General features: G+C 40.0%; 1 protein-coding gene across 3 annotated transcripts in view; it reads left to right on the forward strand.

Moving 5' to 3' along the window:
• Positions 1-21,380, forward strand: part of MTFR1 (mitochondrial fission regulator 1) — a 63,439-nt gene that overhangs the window by 6,007 nt on the left and 36,052 nt on the right. For 2 of the 3 annotated variants that reach the window (XM_081258220.1, XM_081258221.1), the window contains exons 2-3: positions 6,393-6,532; positions 15,296-15,394. In XM_081258220.1, the coding sequence (XP_081114346.1) occupies positions 6,470-6,532; positions 15,296-15,394 (162 nt within the window). In that variant the 5' untranslated portion in view covers positions 6,393-6,469. Of the gene's footprint in view, positions 1-5,561; positions 5,637-6,392; positions 6,533-15,295; positions 15,395-21,380 lie in introns of all 3 variants that reach the window. The other variant, XM_081258219.1, reaches the window with a different exon arrangement.

The raw sequence follows: 21,380 nt of genomic DNA on the forward strand, positions 1-21,380 counted from the left end.
ACAGGGCTGAGGAAAGAGAATCCATGTAATGCAGGACGGAGCTGATGTAATGAGACCTGTGGGTTGGGGGCGCAGGGGCGTATAATCCTGAGCACTTAGTTGGAAGGAGGGACAGGAGAGAATGGGGGACAGACTTAGAGGGACAGAATAGGTGTGGATGCAGAGATGCTGTGTGTATGGCATGTGGCGTGGCAGCATGTTGAGGGGTTCTCTGTCAGAAGACTTCTCTATTAGTTAAAGTAGGAAGCTTGGTCATCTGCTGAGAAATGATGGAGCAAGGGTTAGAGAGATTTGGGTAGCATGGAGCATGCTTGAAATAGCTGCTCTGGAGAATGGAAGAGTGGGAAGAGCAGAAAATAAGATTCTCCTGAACGCTAGGCAGCAGTGAAGGCCCAGTTGAGACCAGAGGTAGTACATTTGTAGCAACATCAAAATGTGAGATATGGTCATTTTTCTACAGCCCAATTGTAGGACGTGTAGGCTTGTGGACTCATCAAGTTCTGGCTTGTAGACTAAACAAAACAGTAGAAAAAGGAGTTGAAAATACTAACAAAGCAGTGGTTCAAGTGAGTTGGGGCTTCATGAGATAGAAGAAAGTGAAAGTGGGGAGGGATTGATTAGGTTGACGGAAAGTGCAGTGGAGGAGACTGAAGGTCTCAGTATGGACACTCAGGAGTGTCCGAGTGAAAGCTGCAAGGTGACATATTTGGTTTTTGTAACTTCGATTTTTTTTTCTTTTTTGGGGCTGCGCCAGGTCTTAGTTGTGGCATGTGGGCTTCTTAGTTGTGGTGGCATGCGGACTCTCAGTTGCAGCATGCATACGGGATCTAGTTCCCTGACCCGGGATCGAACCCGGGCCCCCTGCATTGGGAGCGTGGAGTCTTACCCAGTTGACCACCAGGGAAGCCCCTAGATTTTGTTTTTAAATGAAAATTAAAACATGTATTTTTGGGCTTCCCTGGTGGCGCAGTGGTTGAGAGTCCGCCTGCCGATGCAGGGGACGCGGGTTTGTGCCCCGGTCCGGGAAGATCCCACGTGCCGCGGAGCGGCTGGGCCCGTGAGCCATGGCCACTGAGCCTGCGCGTCCGGAGCCTGTGCTCCACAACAGGAGAGGCCACAACAGTGAGAGGCCCGCATACCGCAAAAAAACCCAAAAAACCCATGTATTTTTGTAGCATCGTCTAAACAGTACAAACCACACAAAGAAAAATTGACTTCTACCCACTCTGGCCAGTTTTGATAGTTTGATGTGTATCTTTTCATAAATGAAAAGGTCGAAGATTTTTTTTTTGTTTTGTTTTACAGAAATGAAATCCTACTTAGTATATTACTCTTCCTGTAACATGTATATATACCATCAAGTCATTACATAGACTAACTTACTTTTAATAGATGCATAAAGTTTGTAATATGCATATACAATAATTTATTTAACAGGTGTTTTATTGGTGAACATTTAAAGTTGATCCCAGTTTTGTGAGTAGGAAAAGCACTGCAGAAAATATCTTTTTTTTTTTTTTTTTTTTTTTTTTTTGTGGTACGCAGGCCTCTCACTGTTGTGGCCTCTCCCGTTGTGAAGCACAGGCTCCGGACGCGCAGGCTCAGCGGCCATGGCTCACGGGCCCAGCCGCTCCGCGGCATGTGGGATCTTCCCAGACCGGGGCACGAACCCATGTCCCCTGCATCGGCAGGCGGACTCTCAACCACTGCGCCACCACAGAAGCCCAGAAAATATCTTTATATATATTCTTTATGTATAATGCTTTTATTTCTGCAAAAGACATTCCTGAAAGTTGCATAACTTGGTCAAAGGCTGTGTGTTTTTAAAACTTTTATTTGAAGCATAACTTACATTAAGAAAAGTATCTTGGTAAGCTTTCACAGAGTAAACACGTGCAGGGATCTGTCTATGTCAAGAAATAGAACAGTGCCAGCATCCTCAGAAATCCCTCTCCGGCCTCCTACCAGTCACGACCTCTGCCTCCAATTCAAAACAAAACAACAAAAAAAGACTAAGTTTTAAAAAAAATGCATAATCTCTGATGAGATTGCTTTCACTTTTACCTGTTTTAGATCTTTATGTAAATAGACTCAAACAGTGCTCTGTTGGATGCATCATCTCTGTGAATATTATAATCACCTAGCACCAGCAAGAATATATGTTTATTGGTGTACTAGTGCTAATGAGGCCAAAGTGCAGAATTCCATTTAGGAAAGGACTTGGAGTACAGAAGAAGACTCGGTTGAAGTCATAGCTGAGCGATAGGGAATGATTCAGGTGTCCTTAGGTCAACCCTAATGAGGGACAGAGGGTGGTAAAGCAGTGCATCCTAAGGAGAGCTTTTTTTTTTTTTTAAATGAAGGTATAATTTACATACAGCAAAATTCACTCCTTTTGGCAGACATTGCTTTGAACACAGTCATGTAACCACCACCACAATCGAGATATAGACTACTTCCATTTTTCCAAAACCTCCCTTGTGCTTTGCTGTAGTTAATAACTCTGGTGACCACTGCTCTGTTTTTTTTTTTGTTTTCATTTTTTTGCTGTACGCGGGCCTCTCACTGTTGTGGCCTCTGCCGTTGCGGAGCACAGGGTCTGGACACGCAGGCTCAGCGGCCATGGTTCACGGGCCCAGCCGCTCCGCGGCATGTGGGATCCTCCCAGACCGGGGCACGAACCCACATCCCCTGCATCGGCAGGCGGACACTCAACCACTGCGCCACCAGGGAAGCCCCACTGCTCTGTTTTGTTGTCACTTTAGTTTTACCTTTGAGGGAGGGTTTTTCAAAGAGCTTAGAGCAGTAATGGGTTGGAAACAGCCTTGATATAAAGTAGGAGAGAATAAGCAACAACAGGACCCTTTGAGAAGGCTTTGAAGCAGCATTCTAAAGGGACAAATTTCAGTTCAGCGAGGGAGGGGATGCTTACCTTCAAACAGGGTTCCAGAGAGCACAGTGGAGAAGTTTGGAGGAAAGGGTAACTGGAGGCGGCCACCGACTATGTGACCTCTCCTCTGTGTTTTCTGTTTATCAGTAACAAGAACCATTCCCCTTATTGAAATTTCCCTTTTTTTTTTTTTTGGTGACAACGCCTCTCTCATTTTTCTATTACGTCTTTGATCATTTTTTTCCCAGTGACTCTTGTTTTCTCTGCTTGATGTGCAAGTGTTTCTTGAGGCTTCTATTCTGGCTTCATTTCTTACTCTGTTTGAGTTAGCCCATTCACTCTTAGGTTGCATCTCCTTTTTCTAAGCCAGTGCTTCCTAATCTTTATCTCTGACACAGACTCCTTCCTGGCAAGAATAATTTTTAAAAATAGTTAAAAAAAAAAAAAAACTATCCACTTAAAAAACGAGCGAAAGGGACTTCCCTGGTGGTCCACTGGTTAAGACTTCGCCTTCCAATGCAGGGGATGCGGTTTCCATCCCTGCTCAGGGAGCTAAGATCCCACATGCCTCAAGGCCAAAAAACCAAAACACAGAACAGAAGTGGTAACAAATTCACTAAAGACTTTAAAACTGGTTCACATCAAAAGAAATCTTAAAAAAATAAAAAAGCGAGCGAAAGACACTTCTTAATGGAAGGTATCAAAATGCCCCCAAAACCTGTGGAGAAGCTACTAAAGTTGCTAAAATTAAAAAGACTGGCAATATCAAGTATTGACCGTTGACAATACCAAGGATTATAGAACAACTAGAGCTCTTGTATATACCTGCTTGCGGGAGTGTAATTGGTACAACCACTTCAGAAAAATGTTAGTTTCTACAGATTTTTTAAAGATTTAGCTATATATCTCTCTCTATATAATCTGATGATCTAGCAGTTTTACTTCTGGGGATAGACTCCAGAGAAATTAGTTCTTTTTTCATTTTTGGCTGTGCCGCGTAGCATGTGGGATCTTAGTTCCCAGACCAGGAATGGAACCCACGCCCCCTGCAGTGGAAGCGTGGAGTCTTAACCACTGGACCGCCGGGGAAGTCCCAAGAGAAATTAGTTCTTCTTCTTTTTAAAAATTAATTAATTAATTAATTTTTGGCCGTGTTGGGTCTTCGTTGCTGTGCGTGGACTTTCTCTAGTTGTGGTGAGCGGGGGGCTACTCTTCGTTGCGGTGCACGGGCTTCTCATTGTGGTGGCTTCTCTTGTTGCGGAGCATGGGCTCTAGGAGCGGGGGCTTCAGTAGTTGTGGCTCGTGGGCTCAGTAGTTGTGGCACACGGGCTTAGTTGCTCTGTGGGATCTTCCTGGACCAGGGCTCGAACCTGTGTCCCCTGCATTGGCAGGTGGATTCTTAACCAGTGCACCACCAGGGAAGTCCGAGAAATTAGTTCTTATGTATACCTTGCTATGTTATATGCACGAATTGTTTCAGCAACTTTATTTATAGTAGCTAAAAAATGGAAACAACCCAAATGTTCATGAACAGTAAGTTGGGTAATACAACACTGTAAATCAACTGTACTCCAATAAAGTAAAAGAAAAAACAAACAAAAAATCCCCCAGTAAACTGGGCAAGTAAATTGTGGTATAGTACCACAACGAAATACTGAACATCAGTGAAAAAGAACTGTGATTCACAAATTATGTGGATAAATGTCACAGACAATGTTGAGTGACAGAAGTCAGACACAGAAGAGTACATGCAGCCTGCGGAAGTGATAGGCTGTACAAGTTAGGGTAGTAGTCAGATAGGTGAGGCATGGATATCGACTGGGTAGAGGCCCAAGGGAGCTCTTGGGGTTCTTCAGATGTTTCACATCTTGATCTGGATGGAGGTTACACAGGTTTATACATATATAAAAACTCATTAAGCTGGACGTACTTGAAATTTGTGCACTTGTCTGTGTAAGTTATATCTCAATTTTTTAAAAAGTGATAGGTTTTCCAATTACATAAAACCATCCTTTTTCTCTGACCAGTTTTTTGTCAGTCATCTCCAGCTTATTTTTGGCCCTTTGCACTTTTTATTCCCGTTACCTCTCAGAATATTCATTCTTATAGGCAATTATAGATGTTGGTAATATTAAAATATATGTCTCACCGAAGTTCTAGTCCCGACCATTTCTTATTTATCAATAAATTATGTGTTCCTGTCAGCGCTTAGAACTCTTTCATTGCATACTTTGACCTGTCCTTAGGGCTGGGCTCTTTCTAGTTCATGTTTCACCCAGCGTCTGGCGTATTTGTGGCAACTTTATTCCCCACCCCCCATTCTTTGTAATTCTTCATCAAGTTCTCCTCAAGGTGCAGACCACAAACGTTATTTCTGGTCCACAAAGGGGTAAGCCTATATCACAATGTAAATCAAGTATATCACTAAGTACAGGGGTCCGCAACCCCTGAGCCGCGGACCGGTACTGGTCCATGGCCTGTTAGGAACCGGGCCGCACGGCAGGAGGCGAGCGAGCGGAGCCTCTTCTGCTTCTCCCCGTCGCTCGCGTTACCGTCTGGACCATCACCCGCCCTGTCCGTGGAAAAACTGTCTTCCGTGAAACCGGTCCCTGGTGCCAGAAAGGTTGGGGACCGCTGACTAAGTACTGCTTTTTTTTTTTTTTTTTTAAAGGCTTCCTTGACAAGGAAGCAGCACGTTGATTTATAGTCTGGTGTAAACTTGTCACGTTGGAGACCAGCACTTCAGGTAAACTGGTTTATGCCATATGAGTTCATAATTCTATCATATACAGTATATTGATGGGGAGGTGAGGAGGGTGAGTGGCAGGGGTTATAGTGCCAGTGAGTGTGGTTTGTTGTTATTTTTGACCTTCTGGCCTCTGAATTCCTGTTTTATGTTTCTGGAATTCCTTCATGATTTTGGTGGGAGCCAGAATCGGCTTGTAACTATAGCCAGGTAGATTCGGCCAAGCAAATTCCGCCAGTATGGACAGCAACTCAGGAGCCAGGGACAGGAAAGTGGGAACTGGTAGATTCTGTTCTGTCAGGGGTGGCAGTGGCAGGTGGCAGTGGTGTCTTCCAAGACCCGTTCTGCAGTTTTGGATGTCTTTCCTGGCTGTGTAGCCTATAAGTTTCTTCTAAGATTGGTGTCTACTGGGTGTCTCTCCATAAACATATTTTCTACTTATGTCAGCCACAGTAGATTTTTGTTGCTTCCAAGGTAGAACCCTGACTGGAAAAGAAATACTTAAAAAAATTTAAAAAAATGGTACCATTAGTTTATTTAAGGTGATCACAAGTAAATTTTTTTTCTTTTTTTTTTAAATTTGTTTTATTTATTTTGGCTGTGTCGGGTCTTAGTTGAAAAATTTTTTCCTTAAGTAAATGTATACACACAAAGGTTTAAGATGTAGACTAAACTTACTTTGTGAGATGTGTTGTAGATAGTAAAGATTCTAAATAATAATTATTTCACTTTAGTATTTACATTTTAAAATTTCAGTGTGCTTTATGGACCATGTGCTGCTATGTATGCCTGAAGTACTTGAAATGCAAATTTGGAGAGACTTTGCCATCTAAATGCTTGGCTGGATTAAACGCCTAATTAGGATGGTTTTTCAACAGGTTGGAAGCATGCAATCGGTGAGTGCTTGGAATTCATTTTTAAAATCCAGACATTGAGAATTTTTTCTGAGAAAAATGAATCTTATGTATGGCCAACTTATGTAGTATTTAATTTGCTTACTATTTAAATCATGGAAGTGAATCTTTACCCAGCATCCTAAGTAAGGGATGGGTTGGTTACATTGAAAACTTAACCAATATTCATGTGACTGTTAAAAGCAATGCATTTGTTGTTAGTGAGGAAAAGGCTTAAATGTATATAGAAATCATTGAATAAAATATGTTTGACTAATGCTTGACAACTCTGAATGTTATAGAACTGTTAATATTGAATGCTTTTATAATGTGGTTTATCACACAGCTGTTTAAAAGGTAAGTCATGTCTCCTAAAATATAATAACTATAGATACAAAGAAAAAATTAGTGTAATATGGTTATTCTGTGCCAAAGATGTTCGGATCTTAACATTTTTAAAAGTATTTTCTACTAACACATAATTTTTTTTTCAGATCCAGTGTAAAGTTATTAGAGCGATACTTGTGCCAAGCATATTTTGTGGAATATTTGTTTCTCATTTTCACATTCAGTGTCATTGGTGACATGGAATTACGTTGTATTCATTAAAGATATAGGCAGGTTACATAATTTGAATGAGTATACTTTTTAATGCATTACTTTTACTTTTTTGTTTTTATTTTGTGTCTCTTTGAATCTTGCTAAGAGAAGGTTGAACGTTTTGTTCCCCCAGTCCCACAAATTTCCATCTATTTTCTTTGGAGATAAAAAGCAAAGAACCAAATAACATTACCTCCCCGCCGCTTTTTTTTTTTTTTTTTTTTTTTTGCGGTACGCGGGCCTCTCACTGTTGTGGCCTCTCCCGTTGCGGAGCACAGGCTCCGGATGCGCAGGCTCAGTGGCCATGGCTCACGGGCCCAGCCGCTCCACGGCATGTGGGATCTTCCCGGACCGGGGCAGGAACCCGCGTCCCCTGCATCGGCAGGCGGACTCCCAACCACTGCGCCACCTGGGAAGCCCCCCCCCCCGCTTTTTTAAAAGATTTTTTTTGATGTGGACCATTTTAAAAGTCTTTATTGAATTTGTTACAATACTGCTTCTGTTTTATGTTTTGGTTTTTTGGCCACGAGGCATGTGGGATCTTATCTCCCCTACTGGGGATCGAACCTACACCCCATGCATTGGAAGACAAAGTCTTAACCACTGGATTGCCAGAGAAGTCCCTACCCTTTTTTATATTTACATAATTTTGAGTATTATCTTTCAGATAAACAATAGGAAAATGGTTTGTAAAGTTAATACTTTCATCTTTTTCAGTTACGTCTTCTCATGTTTTGAACTTCACTTAATGCAGTATACCACCTTTCTCAATTGCTACTTACCATCGTTTGGCTACATAGGGTAGGTTAACATTTCAGTACTGGCAGCAAAAGAATGTCTTTTCAGAAAGTCAGGAAGCTTTTGTTGCTAATGATTCCCCCAAAGTGAAACTTTACAGTTTATGATTCCTATTTATTTGCAATTTTAGTAAGAAGTGTAGTTGAGTGGAAAGATTGTAGGTCTTGGATTCAAACAAACCTGGGTATGAAATTTATCTCTGCCAGTCACTTTCTTCACCTACAGGTTACAGGTAGGAAGAACTACTACTGCACAATGAACCTGCGGATTACACGGCAGTGTTTGTAAAATACCTATCACAGTGGCCTGTATGTAGTGTAGGTACATTCAGTGACGGTTCACTTCCTACTGTTTTGCTCTGTCATCCCCCTGCCCCCGCCCCAAGTCAGGCAATGTGACCAGTGCTGATTGAGGCTAAAGTGCAGAATTTTGTTTCAGGAGCAGATAACACACTTTATTTAGCTTAGTTTACTTATTTAGCTTTGTTCATTTTGAGCTGTAACACGGGTGCCTTTCATCAAAGAATGGACCAGGTAAGAGAGCATTAACTTGCTCCCAATATTGTAATCACAGCTGAGGGCCTTTTCTACCAATAGATGGAAAGATCATTTTTTTATGTAACATATAACCATCACCTTTAATCAGTTAACTGAAAATCTAGAAAAAATAAATTTTCTCCTAACATTAAGCAATTTGACCCTTTAGAGTTATTTTCTATCTTAGTTTCTGGGATCTCTTAGCCTGCTGCTTAAGAGTAATCTGAATATAAAAAAAAAAAAAACTTCTGGGTTTCCCTGGTGGCGCAGTGGTTGAGAGTCCGCCTGCAGATGCAGGGGACACGGGTTCGGGACACAGGTTCGTGCCCCGGTCCGTGAAGATCCCACATGCCGCAGAGCGGCTGGGCCCGTGAGCCATGGCCGCTGAGCCTGCGCGTCCGGAGCCTGTGCTCTGCAACAGGAGAGAGGACACGATAGTGAGAGGCCCGCGTACCGCAAAAAACAAACAAAAAAAACTTTTTAATTCCATCTTTCAATGATAAATACATATTTCTCACTGCTTTGATATATAAATGAACTTGGTACTATATTTGAATGTATTCAAGAGCAGAAAATGTCTTCATTCTTTGCATATTTTATCTGCTTTAAACAAAAAGTACAGGTTTTGAGATCTGCGTTTTGTTTTTGCCATTAGGCCAGCTGGTGATGATTAGCTCTTTGTATTTTACCGTACGCATCAGCACCATCACAATAGCTATCACTGATCGGCTTAGTATGCCCAGTCTTTTACATGTATTTTGTGTGTTCACTAGGACACTTTTTTTTTTTTTTTAGCAGATGAGAAACCTGAGGTTCAGAGTGTTTAACTGACTTGTGCAAAGTTACCTAATAAGTGGCAGAGCTGTAACATGAACCCAATTTTGATTCCAAAATCTTCTTTTTAGTGTACTTTGCTACCTCTCATAATAGAAGGGGAAGAAGACGATATTCATTCAAGTTGTGTTATATTTAAATACCTTAACTCAGTTTTTTGAAAGAATTTATTTATTTTACTTATTTTTGGCTGCATTCGGTCTTCCTTGCTGCTCACAGGCTTTCTCTAGTTGCAGCAAGCGGGGGCTACTCTTCGTTGTATTGCACGGGCCTCTCATTGCAGTGGCCTCTCTTGTAGCGGAGCACGGGCTCTAGGTGCGTGGACCTTAGTAGTTGTGGCGCGTGGGCTCAGCAGTTGTGGCTTGCAGGCTCCAGAGCTCAGGCTCAGTAGTTGTGGCGCACGGGCTTGGTTGCTCTGAGGTATGTGGGATCCTCCTGGACTAGGGCTCGAACCCGCGTCCCCTGCATTGGCAGGCGGACTCCTAACCACTGCGCCACCAGGGAAGCCCCTCCCTTAACTCATTTAAGGCTCACAGGTGTATCAGGTAGATACTGTTCCCATTTTATAGATGACGAAAGGGAAACAGAGGGATCAATAATTTGCCAGCTTTATACGGACAATAAATGGTAGAGCCTACTTTTAAAACCAGGCCTATATGCTGCTGTGGTCTCTATGTTTTCTCTTCACTGCGTTCCATTTGGCCTCAACATTTGTTTGAATTTAAAACTATATACAGTTGACCCTTGAACAGTGTGGGTTTCAACTGCTTGCATCCACTTAGATGCAGATTTTTTTTAGTAGTAAGTACTATAGTACTACATGATGCATGGTTGGTTGAATCCACAGATGTGAAACCCCGGATACAGGAGGGTCAACTGTAAAGTTATATGTGGATTTTGTTGGGAAAGTGGGGGAAGTGTTTGGTGTCCCTAACCTGAGCATTGTTCAAGGGTCAGCTGTATTCACATTTGTCCAAACTGTCTCCTCATTCTATTATTACTATATTTATGCCCTCAAGTAAAAATGTTTTTAAACTAGAGAAAGCAAGCTATGAAACTAATGTGATTCTGGTTCATCTCAGTATTTTATGTTGAAAAGTTACAGCAAATATCTAATTTGTATTAGGAATATATTTCCAGTAATACTTAAGAATTGCAACCTTGTTTTCCTCTTTTGGAGGAAGAATGTGAGTGTGGCTAGGAGTTCAGATAAGGAAGAAGAGAACTGAGGGAAGGGTTGCCTTCAGTTGGGGATTTCAAAATTGTTATAGAATTTCATCTTCCTATCTCCACCCCCTTCTCCCCAACACATACTTTTTATTTTCCTCTGGTTCCCTTGGAATTAAGAATTTATACTTTGATGGGTCCTAGACTCCCTAAAAATTTGATTAATGGTATGGACCTTCTTCCCAGAAAAATGTTGTATATGTACATAATTTTGTGTATAATTTCAGGGATATGTGAAATTATATATCAGAATAAGAACCTTGGGTTAATATTATAGTTTTTCTTGAGAAAAATACATTTGATTAGAATTAAGTGTATATTTTTTCTTGCTAAATGGTGACTCTCAGATAGAAATATAGATTTAACTAGTCTCTAAGAAATGAATTACCGTATAAAGCTTGATTGCAGTCATCATGGTGAGACAGATGACAGTTTCCAGCCTCACACTTCAACACTTCGACAATAGCATTTCACATTGTTAAAAAAGAACAAATTGCTCTCCTGTTGTCATCCTCCTCCTTGCTGTCATCACTTACAAACTGTGTTGCTAGATGCTATGGACTGTCATTACTAGACTCGGACATGCAAACAAGCACGCCCCACACAGATTTATTATTACATTATTTATCAGCAGTTCTTATAAATAAAGCAGAGCGGGTTTTTTTTTGTTTAATAATAATAATTAGGGCTTCCCTGGTGGCGCAGTGGTTGAGAATCTGCCTGCCAGTGCAGGGGACACGGGTTCAAGCCCTGGTCCAGGAGGATCCCACCTGCTGCGGAGCAGCTAAGCCCGTGCACCACAACTATTGAGCCTGCGCTCTAGAGCCCGTGAGCCACAACTACTGAAGCCCGCGTGCCTAGAGCCCGTGCTCTGCAACAAGAGAAGCCACTGCAGTGAGAAGCCCGCACTCCGCAACGAAGACACAACACAGCCAAAAATAAATAATTGAAAATAATAATAATAATTGCTATTACTTAATTTTTTCTTAATGGAATTGAATTCGTTTCTTTTTTTAAATAAATTTATTTATTTTACTTATTTTTGGCTACGTTGGGTCTTTGTTGCTGTGCACGGGTTTTCTCTAGTTGTGCTGAGCGGGGGCTACTCTTCGTTGCGGTGCGCGGGCTTCTCATTGCGGTGGCTTCTCGTTGCAGAGCACGGGCTCTAGGTGTGTGGGCTTCAGTGGTTGTGGCATGCGGGCTCAGTAGTTGTGGCTCATGGGCTCTAGAGCGCAGGCTCAGTAGTTGTGGCGCACGGGCTTAGTTGCTCCGTGGCATGTGGGATCTTCCCGGACCAGGGCTCAAACCCATGTCTCCTGCATTGGCAGGAGGATTCTTTTTTTTTTTTTTTTCGGTGGTACGCGGGCCTCTCACTGTTGTGGCCTCTCCCATTGCGGAGCACAGGCTCCGGACGCGCAGACTCAGAGGCCATGGCTCACGGGCCCAGCCACTCCGTGGCATGTGGGATCTTCCCGGACCGGGGCACGAACCCGTGTCCTGGCAGGTGGACTCTCAACCACTGCGCCACCAGGGAAGCCCCGGCAGGAGGATTCTTAACCACTGCGTCACCAGGGAAGCCGAATTCTTATTTCTTAATGAAATCGAATTGTCTAGTAAGGACAGTTTTCTCCCTGCCCTCTCTCTTAGATCTGAAAAGATATTAATGACAGTTCATCTTTAGAGGAAGGAAGCCTTTCCTTCTCCAAACAAGTGTACTGACAAGGCACAGTTCAGCCACCAGTTAGGGTAGGAGATGCACTTGGGCCATACAGCCTCCCAGTGCACAGATGGTGACTTTCCATGCCATCTGTTCATTATTTCTTCACAGCCATTTACAATTTCTCTCCCTCCATGAGGGCTGAATAGAAAAAATAAAGTTAAGACCTAGTTTTAGACTTCTTGGAAATTAGCTGCTCCGTCCCCTTACTTTTCCTTCAATCCAGTGAAGGTTATGGCCCCTCTTCTTTCTAAATATCCCAGTCATTAGCTTATATAGACTCTTGCTTCATAATTGTTGGTGCTAAATGCTATGCAGTTCACAAGTAACAACAGCATTATGTTAGTCCACTGTGTATACTTGAAAAAATAATCACATAAGGCAATCTGTTCTTTTACTTTCCTTAACTTTGCATCAAAAGCCTAAATAGTCTACTTATTCCTTGTAAGTAAAAGCTGCAGCTTTGGCCACCTTCCCTTGTTGAAGGCACCTGGTATTCTTTCCTTCTGATATAAAGCAGATGGGAAGATAATAGTTGAAACTTAGCCCTGAAGCCTGCATAGCAAGGAAGGCTAAAAGCTGGCAGAAATCTTAGTTTCTGACCTTGGCAAGTCCTTTTGGAACTTTTCTTCGTGAGCTTTTTTGTCCTCTTCATCTGCAGTTCAGATCTTTGCTTACTGGAGGGATGGAAGATTCACATTAGACTATGTAATCGTTACATTGTGATGTATAAATAGCATTCTCCTACATCATAGGAGAGTTCTGACTCATGGCTAAATAGAAGACACAAGAAATGATTGAATGGTGTAGTTACTATTGCCCTATGGATATTTTTTTAAAAGATCGACGCCTGTTAACATGTATAAGGTAGAGAGTTTGCTTAAATACTGTCTGTTTTAGAATTACTTGCCCTTCTTACTTTTTCTTGGCCTCTTTTTTTTTTTTATCTTTATTGGAGTATAATTGCTTTACAGTGGTGTGTTAGTTTCTGCTTTGTAACAAAGTGAATCAGCTGTACCTATATCCCCATTTCTCTTCCCTCTTGCTTTTCTTGGCCTCTTATGTTGAGTGTGTAAGGCTGTGATTCTTCCCTTTTTCCTCCTCTTGGTCCTCATGTGTTATTAACACTATTCATGTGATAATCCTCTGTATGATCATTGGTTTGAATGATTTGCTTTCCTGAACTCCACGTAATTCTCTTCTAAGCTTCACAGTAACTTTACCTCTTATGTTCTTTGTTTAATATTCTTATTTCAGTATTGATGTCTTCTTATCTTTCCACTGACCAGTTTTCCCACCTGTCCATCCTTTTAATTTATATTTCTAAAACAGGAGTTACAGTTTTTGTTGGTTATAGTAGCCAGTGGAGGTTATAGTACTTTCTGGAGCTCTCCCAGGTAAACAGTCAGTGAAACTTTGAACATTTTTTAAAATCCATTTAAAAAAAATTGAAGTACAGTTAATTTACAGTGTTGTGTGAGCTTCAGATGTACAGCAAAATGATTCAGTTATACATATATTTGTATATATCTGTTCTTTTTCAGATTCTTTTCTATTATAGGTTATTATAAGACATTGAATATAGTTCCCTGTGCTGTACAGTAGGTCCTTGTTATTTATCTGAAACTTTGAACATATTCATGATGAGAATTATATGAGCAGAGGCAGATGCCAGAGGTATTATATATACCCCATGATCCTCACTTTGATTCATCCTGTTAACCTTAAATTGGATTTGATTGCTAAAATCTAAGAAGTCAGATTGCTTCTATACTCGTTTTACAAGTTGTGCATGCTTTTAGAATGGTCTAAAGGTCTAGTTAGGAGCCATGTGTTGGAGCCATGGCTGTTTACGGTGACATTGCTTGGTCCAACTGTTTACAGTAACATTGCTTGGTCATACTGTAATTCCATTCTTTAAATTAGAATGGGCATGGAGTGACTTTAAAAAGGGGTCAGTGTCCATTGCTCAGAATACATGCCAGCTGATTTGGTACTATTTATTTAATAGTTTTAGGATGCAATTGAATATCTCAGTTGAATGAATTAGTAAATAGTCATATCATTCTCAATTCTTTTTTTTCCAAATTGCTTTTAATAGTATACCACCTCTCTTTACCTCTTCTGTCCAGGCTTTCAGGTATAACACTCAAAACAGATGGATAGTTTTTCTCTTTAAGGAAAGAGCATATACTTGGGGAGAAGTTTCAAGGTACAATTCGTAATGATTTAACATCCTGCCTGTGCATTTTTGGTTTGCTTTTTGCTTTGGAGGTTTGTGTTTGTTTTTGCTTTAAGCATAGCATAATGTCCTCTGTGTGTTATGATTTCATCTGAAAAATTCCGCTCATTAGGGTTATCACTAGCCTATTTAGTACTTTTGTATAAATTAGGAAAAGACACCTTTCCCCTGAGACAAGGCTTCACAAGAAGATGTAGTACAACTGGAGTTTGGCCCCCACTCACCCTTGGCCAGGCCTTCTTGTGCAGCAAACAAAATGCAGCATCCTGCATCGTACAAATTCAGATTCTGAACTTTGTACTGATTTGCATTTGTTTTGAAAGTCTATTATAAGTAGCTTGTAGTTTTGAAAAACTTATAAAATTCTAAAAATATAGCAGAGGAGATAAAATAGTTGCCTCTGCAGAGTAGTATGAAAACCTAAGGAAAATAGATGAGTTTTTACTCCTAATATAATTTTATTTTACAATTACTAGTAGTTCTTTTTTTTTTTTTTTTTTTTTCCTTTTGGCCATGCTGCACGGCTTGTTGCATCAGATCCCCAACCAGGGATTCAACCACCAGGGAACTTCCACTAGTTGTTCTTTTACATTTTTATATAATGCCTTACATTAAACTTTATTGAATTAGTAACAACCTGCTGTATATATTCTTTAATTTTTAATTGAGAAATATTAGCTCATTTCCCGTAACATATAGAGCTTTGTGATCCCATAATTAATGTGTCAGCATGTCATGCAATTAATTGTCCAATGCGTTGTATTAACAGTTCTGTAAGTCTTGTAATTAAACTTTTGGTTTTTCCTACTTAGGTACTTTGGTCTGGGAAGCCATATGGTTCATCTCGAAGTATCGTAAGGAAAATTGGTACTAATTTATCTCTGATCCAGTGTCCAAGAGTTCAGTTTCAGGTACTGTATTTTATATATTTCAAATTTTATATTAATATGTGCTTTGGTGATGTAAATAGGCCAGACAGCTTTAAAAGTACTTTTTGACCCTCTCCCCTCTATTGATGCTGCTATCAATAAAATAAAAGAGGATAAAAACACGGTAAAGTCTTTCTAATTTTAGCTCCTCTGTGAAGTGATTATTCAAGCTCTGTAAGACATTTATCCTTAAGAATACATACGCAGACTTAGAAGCATATAATAAGCCAAGCAGTTGTTAATTCCCAGGTGACCTTGAGCATTGCCTTCTAGCATCAAATCAGGAGTAGCTCAGCTCTGCTTGGAGATAAGTTCCTATTTTCTTGATTTGGGTTTTTGTTCCTTTTGGTTGTTCTAGTGTGAGACATAGCTTTATTCTTGTTTTTCAGTAATTCTCTACAGCAGTAATAAGAAAATCTTTTGGTTCAACATTTAAGTATATAAAGTTCAGCAGATAATCTATACCAATTTTAAATAACAGATTAGCATGTGAAATGTGGAAGATAAGTTTAACTCATAAGTCAAAAGGTCAAAAGTGCCCCTGCGAGCTTATTAGATGTCTTACTTATAAATCACTCCTCCTTGTAGAGAGAGTTAAAAATCTGTTTCTAAGTATGTGGTAGAAATTAGCATTTGTTCAGGTTGACTAACAAGGTTGGTCATTGTTATGCCCACTTGCAGATTGACTGGCAAGACCTTTATGCATCAATCTAGAGATTGACAGATTGGAACCTTCCAGAAGTAATTTTTATCAAGTGATGGGCTTTTTAAAATCAAAGTAGAGAAACCTATGATAGTAATTCTCTCAAGCACAATTTCTGAGAATTCAGTTCACTGAGACACCAATTGCTGATTGCTTTATTTGCCAGTTTCCTTCAAATAACTATTGTGTTAACTAAGACTTAGTAACTTTTCTTCTGATTGCTCCATTCCATTAAAATTTTATCTGTCTGCTTAACCTAGTTGCAGGAGAACTTGCATTTGTGTTCACATAGCTAGAGATGTATGAAAGGACGTAGAGATAATCCAGCATTTTCTGGTAGCAACCCAAATCTGCCTCGACAGTCAGTGGGCCGAAGTACTAGGGCCAAGTTCATTTTCTTGGCAGGATTCTCTTTCTCAATGTTATTAGTCACTTAGAAGCATCTGAGCAGAATAAGAGTTTTAGGTTTAGTACAGGAGCTGCATTTGAAAAGAGATAGATTAACATAAAGGAGAGGAATAAGGTAAGAGAAATGTTGGTGACCTACTTGAGAATGTAGTAGAAAACAGAAGACATTTGTTTATAGTGAGATTTTTTACTTCCAGGCAGTTTTGTAGCATGCTGCGTCTTTTCAAATTCAGCATCAATCTTAAAGTGAGTGTTTTATCTGCTACTTATTTAGATTTTTTTTTTTTTTTTTTTTTTTGCGGTACGCGGGCCTCTCACTGTGGAGGCCTCTCCCGTTGCGGAGCACAGGCTCCGGATGTGCAGGCTCAGCGGCCATGGCTCACGGGCCCAGCCGCTCCGCGGCATGTGGGATCCTCCCGGACCGGGGCACAAACCCGTGTCCCCTGCGTCGGCAGGCGGACTCTCAACCATGCGCCACCAGGGAAGCCCAATTTAGATATTTTAAATCTGCTATCATTCTTCTGTTTTTTTAATTTAATTTTTTTACTACGTCTATCAGAAATATAAAAAATGTAGAGTCTTCAAAAAATATAAGGGATGCAGTTTAAGAGTAATAAAATTGACAATTCATTTTTGCTATTTTTTTTGGCTCATTTGGAGGTTTGATTGATATGGAATGTATTTGGACTGTCTAGGAGTCCAACATGAGTAAATACTGCTATAGGAAGTCTGGAACTGGGGAACCACCGTGGGACCCAGGGAGGGAGACAAAAGTTGAAATAGATTAAACTTGAGAATGAGGTGTTCATGGGTCAATTCAGAAGCAGGAGTTAGCAGTCAAAGCCAGTCCTTTGTTGTCCTGGGTGATTTCACTGTCTTTTGGAACTTAGTCTCGTATTTCCTTTTCTTCCTCTGCTCCTGTTGACTTTCACTTCTATTCCTTTTCTTGTACCCAGCACTCAATAGGCATTACCTCAAGTTGGTCGCCCTCACAACAGTTTCACCTCCAAAATCTTAAGCCTCAGTATGTTCCTTCTAAATCACACCATCTTTTCATTGTTGTCAGCTGACCCATATATCTGCAGACAAGTAAGACTCTCACATAAATGATAGGCAAGACAGACATGTTACTTTGTGTTGTGAGGGTTAGACAAGATACTCCACGCAAAGCCCTGAATATCGTAACTGGTACATAATTAGCGCACAATAAAAGTATGCTAGTGATGGGATTTTATTGTTATTGCCACCTTGCAGCAGAATAGCAGATTAATCTACTTGGTTGTAGATTAATCTCTCCCTGATTTTACAGATTGGATTTTTTTTTTCTTTGGGCCGTGCCGCTTGGCATGCGAGCTCTTAATTCCCGGACCAGGGATCAAACCCATGCCCCCTGCATTGGAAGCCTGGAGTCCTAACCACTGGACTGCCAGGGAATTCCCAAAACTTTTGCCTTTTTTTTTTTTTAAACAAATTGGATTTCTGTGTATTTATAGTTTCACAAATCAGAACACAGATCAGCACACTTATTTACACCTTCATCCAGTTAATGGGCCCAATGAATATTGGGCTGGGAATAAAATGAGGTAATGAATGTTAAAAAAAACATATGAAAGCACTCAATGTTTCTTTGCTCTGTTTGTTGGAATGGAGTTCAGAGGTTTTGATTTGCAGTGGTTCTCAATACTGGCTGCATGATTAAATCACCAGGAGCTTAAAAAAATAAAATATCCATGCTCAGGCCCCAGCCTCCAAGGCCCCAGCCTCCTTGCAAAAACACTTACGGAACGTATAAAGAATATAAGGTGTCATCCAAGGCTTACTAAATCCGAATTTCATATATTCGATTTTTTTTCATTTGTTTTTTAAAACCTCTTCAGAAACTTCTCATGCAGCCGAGTTTGAGGACTTCATTTACAGATTGTGTTTTAGTATTTTGCTAAAGAAAGTTTACAGCAGTAAGATAATTATCTATTGGCAAATTATGGAAGTAATCACTAAAGCACCTTTAGGGTCATTTTTATAAATTTCAAATTTTATGAGTTAAAGAAAAACATGGAACTTAAGTGTGGCTCATTGGGGTAATAAATACTACACTTAGAAAAATCTAAGGCAAAAAAAAAGTGCTTCTGCATACCATCAGATAAGGGGAGGGTGGGGACTGGGCCCTGTGCTACAGTAGTTTGAATCCCTGCTCAGTAACTGGCCGAACTCTGGGAAATTTAACCTGGATTACCTTTTTTTCCTGTGGAAACCCTGCCCCAGGCTATTTTCTTAGATTGCTAGGAGTGATTGTTGGAATTGGTGGTGGAGGGAATGTTCTGTAACCAAACAAGTAATGAATAAGGTTCTCACCGAAGTCCACACACTGTGACTTAAAGGTAGAAGTAAAACAGCCGCCTGCCCCATGGCAGCCCATCTTTATTTAGCAAATCAGCTTGAAATCCATGCATTATGTTAGGTGCTGTTGGTCAGTGGTGAACCAAACGGACACGATCTCTACCCTTACTGGGATATGGTTCAGTGGGAGAGAGCTTAAGCAAGGAAATATGCTAATAAGCATAAAACTATAATTTGTACTAAGTGCAGTGAAGGAAAAATTGGCATAGCATGGGGAGACTAACAGTGGTGGTCTGGGAAGGCATCCCTGGAGGAATGACAACTAAGGATTAAAAAGAGCCAGCCCCTCAAAGAGTCAGGGAGAGGGATGGAGGTGGGGCAGTGTTGGCAGAGAGAACAGTAAGTGCAGAGGTCCTGAGGCAAAGACGGAAGTTACTGTTGGGGAACTAAGACAAGGCCCCTCTGTCAGGAGCTAGTGAGGTGGGAGATGTAGTGTGGTATCATCATGGTCTTGATGTCTGAGCCATCTGAGGATAAGTACCTGGATTCATACTAAACTTCATTGTTAAACTTCATAGTTTTCCCAGTTCCTGTCTGATAATCTGGACTGTGCTGGCATGTGATGTCATACTGTATGTGATGTCCATTTCTTGATATTTTTAGCTATAAAATGGCCCTTAAGGGTAACTGAATCCAGATATATGCATTATGTTTTATAAATTTGGTAACATGGCGTAGTAACTTGAAGCCCAGCTCAGTAAATAACTAATGTTTGTGATGTTTTATTCATTCTCAGTAATTGACTTGTTTTTCCATGGGGATACTGTTACTTACCTTCCTAGGTTATTTTGAGAGACACACACACACATTTCCTTCCCTCTTGTCTCTCTGGTCCTTTTTCTTCTCCCTATTCTCCCCCTCACCTTCCTTCCCTCCCCCATTCTAGGTGGGTCATGAATAGGAAGGGTTAATAGATGCTCAGTTTTTTTTTAAGTGACCACCTTACTCAGCAATGTTAGTGCCTGTCTCAGCTAGAATATTTCGTTTGGTGTTCTTTACTCAGGTATACCTCTTGGCCTGTTGGTGTCACTGTATGTCACTATATTACAATGCAGAAATTCTGCTTTTACTTTTTCTTACTATGACAGGAATTGGTAGAAAAAGAGGAATAATTAAATCTGTAATTAAAAATCTAGAAATTTTTTTACCATGTTACTTTTAAGAATACATGTTTTGCATTTGGCTGTAAACAAAAGGTGGTAAAATAGACTGAGTATATTTGCTGTTACACCGTTTTTGGCAAGAAACTGAGAGAATCCTGGTTCCCAATACCAGTGTGTTTATTTTATGAAAAGTCACATGAGGACAAAGCGAGCTCTTCTAATATTTTATTCTAAGTATTTCAACTTTTGTACAAGCTTTATATTTTTCTTTTATGTGTTTTATTAAGTAAATCAATTTCTTCAGTGTAGTTTTACATTATCAGAATATTTAAAATTACCTGAAATTACTTCAGTAAAATTCTTGAAGTGTAATTGAATCTTGGATAATTTAAATTGTTTCAAATGTTGATTTGAATTTCCTAAGATCAGTAAAAATACAATGCTCTTACTGAATTTTGCTCTGAATGAAATGCTTTTCTTACTTTCTGAAAGGAATTTGGATACTGATAAATCAATAAGCACTAATTTTACTTTAAATTTTATAATGCCCTTGATTTTGAAAAAAAAATTTTCTGTCGTTTTTTTTTTTTTTTCTTCCCCTACTAACAATAGCTGTGGTAGGACAGGACCTTGCTGGAACCTTCAGTAAGTTGACCTTTTCTTTTTCAAACTTCGCATTCATCATCCATGCATGTTAGTAGTGGTGTCTAAATCATACCTCCAAGAATTCCATGCCCTCAGTCCCCTTGCCTACAGTGACCTCACCTAAACTAGTAGTTTACTAGGTGAACTGTACTTCCTGTTTCATTCTTAATGCTACTGAGTGCCCATTTCGGCAACAACTGAAGTGGCCTTTTAAAAAAAGATTAGATTTTTTTCAGTTTTATTTTGTTTTTTGTATGAGTTTCCCCAGGGACTTTGTTAGGCTTCTTTTTTGGTGGCATAAATCACTGTTATAATGTAGGTACGTGACTTAAATACTAAAACTACTTTGTTTTGTGGGGCAGGATGTCAATTAGAAATGATACAGGTATTATCAGTTTTGGAATTGGTTCCTGACAGTATCATTAACATTTTCATCTCATTGAGTACATGTTATAGACATGGTATTATTTCAGTGATTAAATATAGTCAATGCTCAGTAAGATTACAGACCAAGTCCATGGAATAATTGTTTTTTTTTAAAGTTTGTGCAAAAAGCAACATTTCATGTTTAATATGCGAAGTGTTACAGATGTAAAATTGAGAAATATTGTATGATCTTTACATTATAAAATAAAATACTTTGAAAGGCTGTCACAGAATGGGTTTAACTTATATTTTTGAGTATTCTTTGAAAAGTATTTTACTTCCTTTT

Source organism: Mesoplodon bidens (genome assembly GCF_964165515.1).
Source record: "Mesoplodon bidens genome assembly, chromosome: 16".
Classification (NCBI taxonomy): domain Eukaryota; kingdom Metazoa; phylum Chordata; class Mammalia; order Artiodactyla; family Ziphiidae; genus Mesoplodon; species Mesoplodon bidens.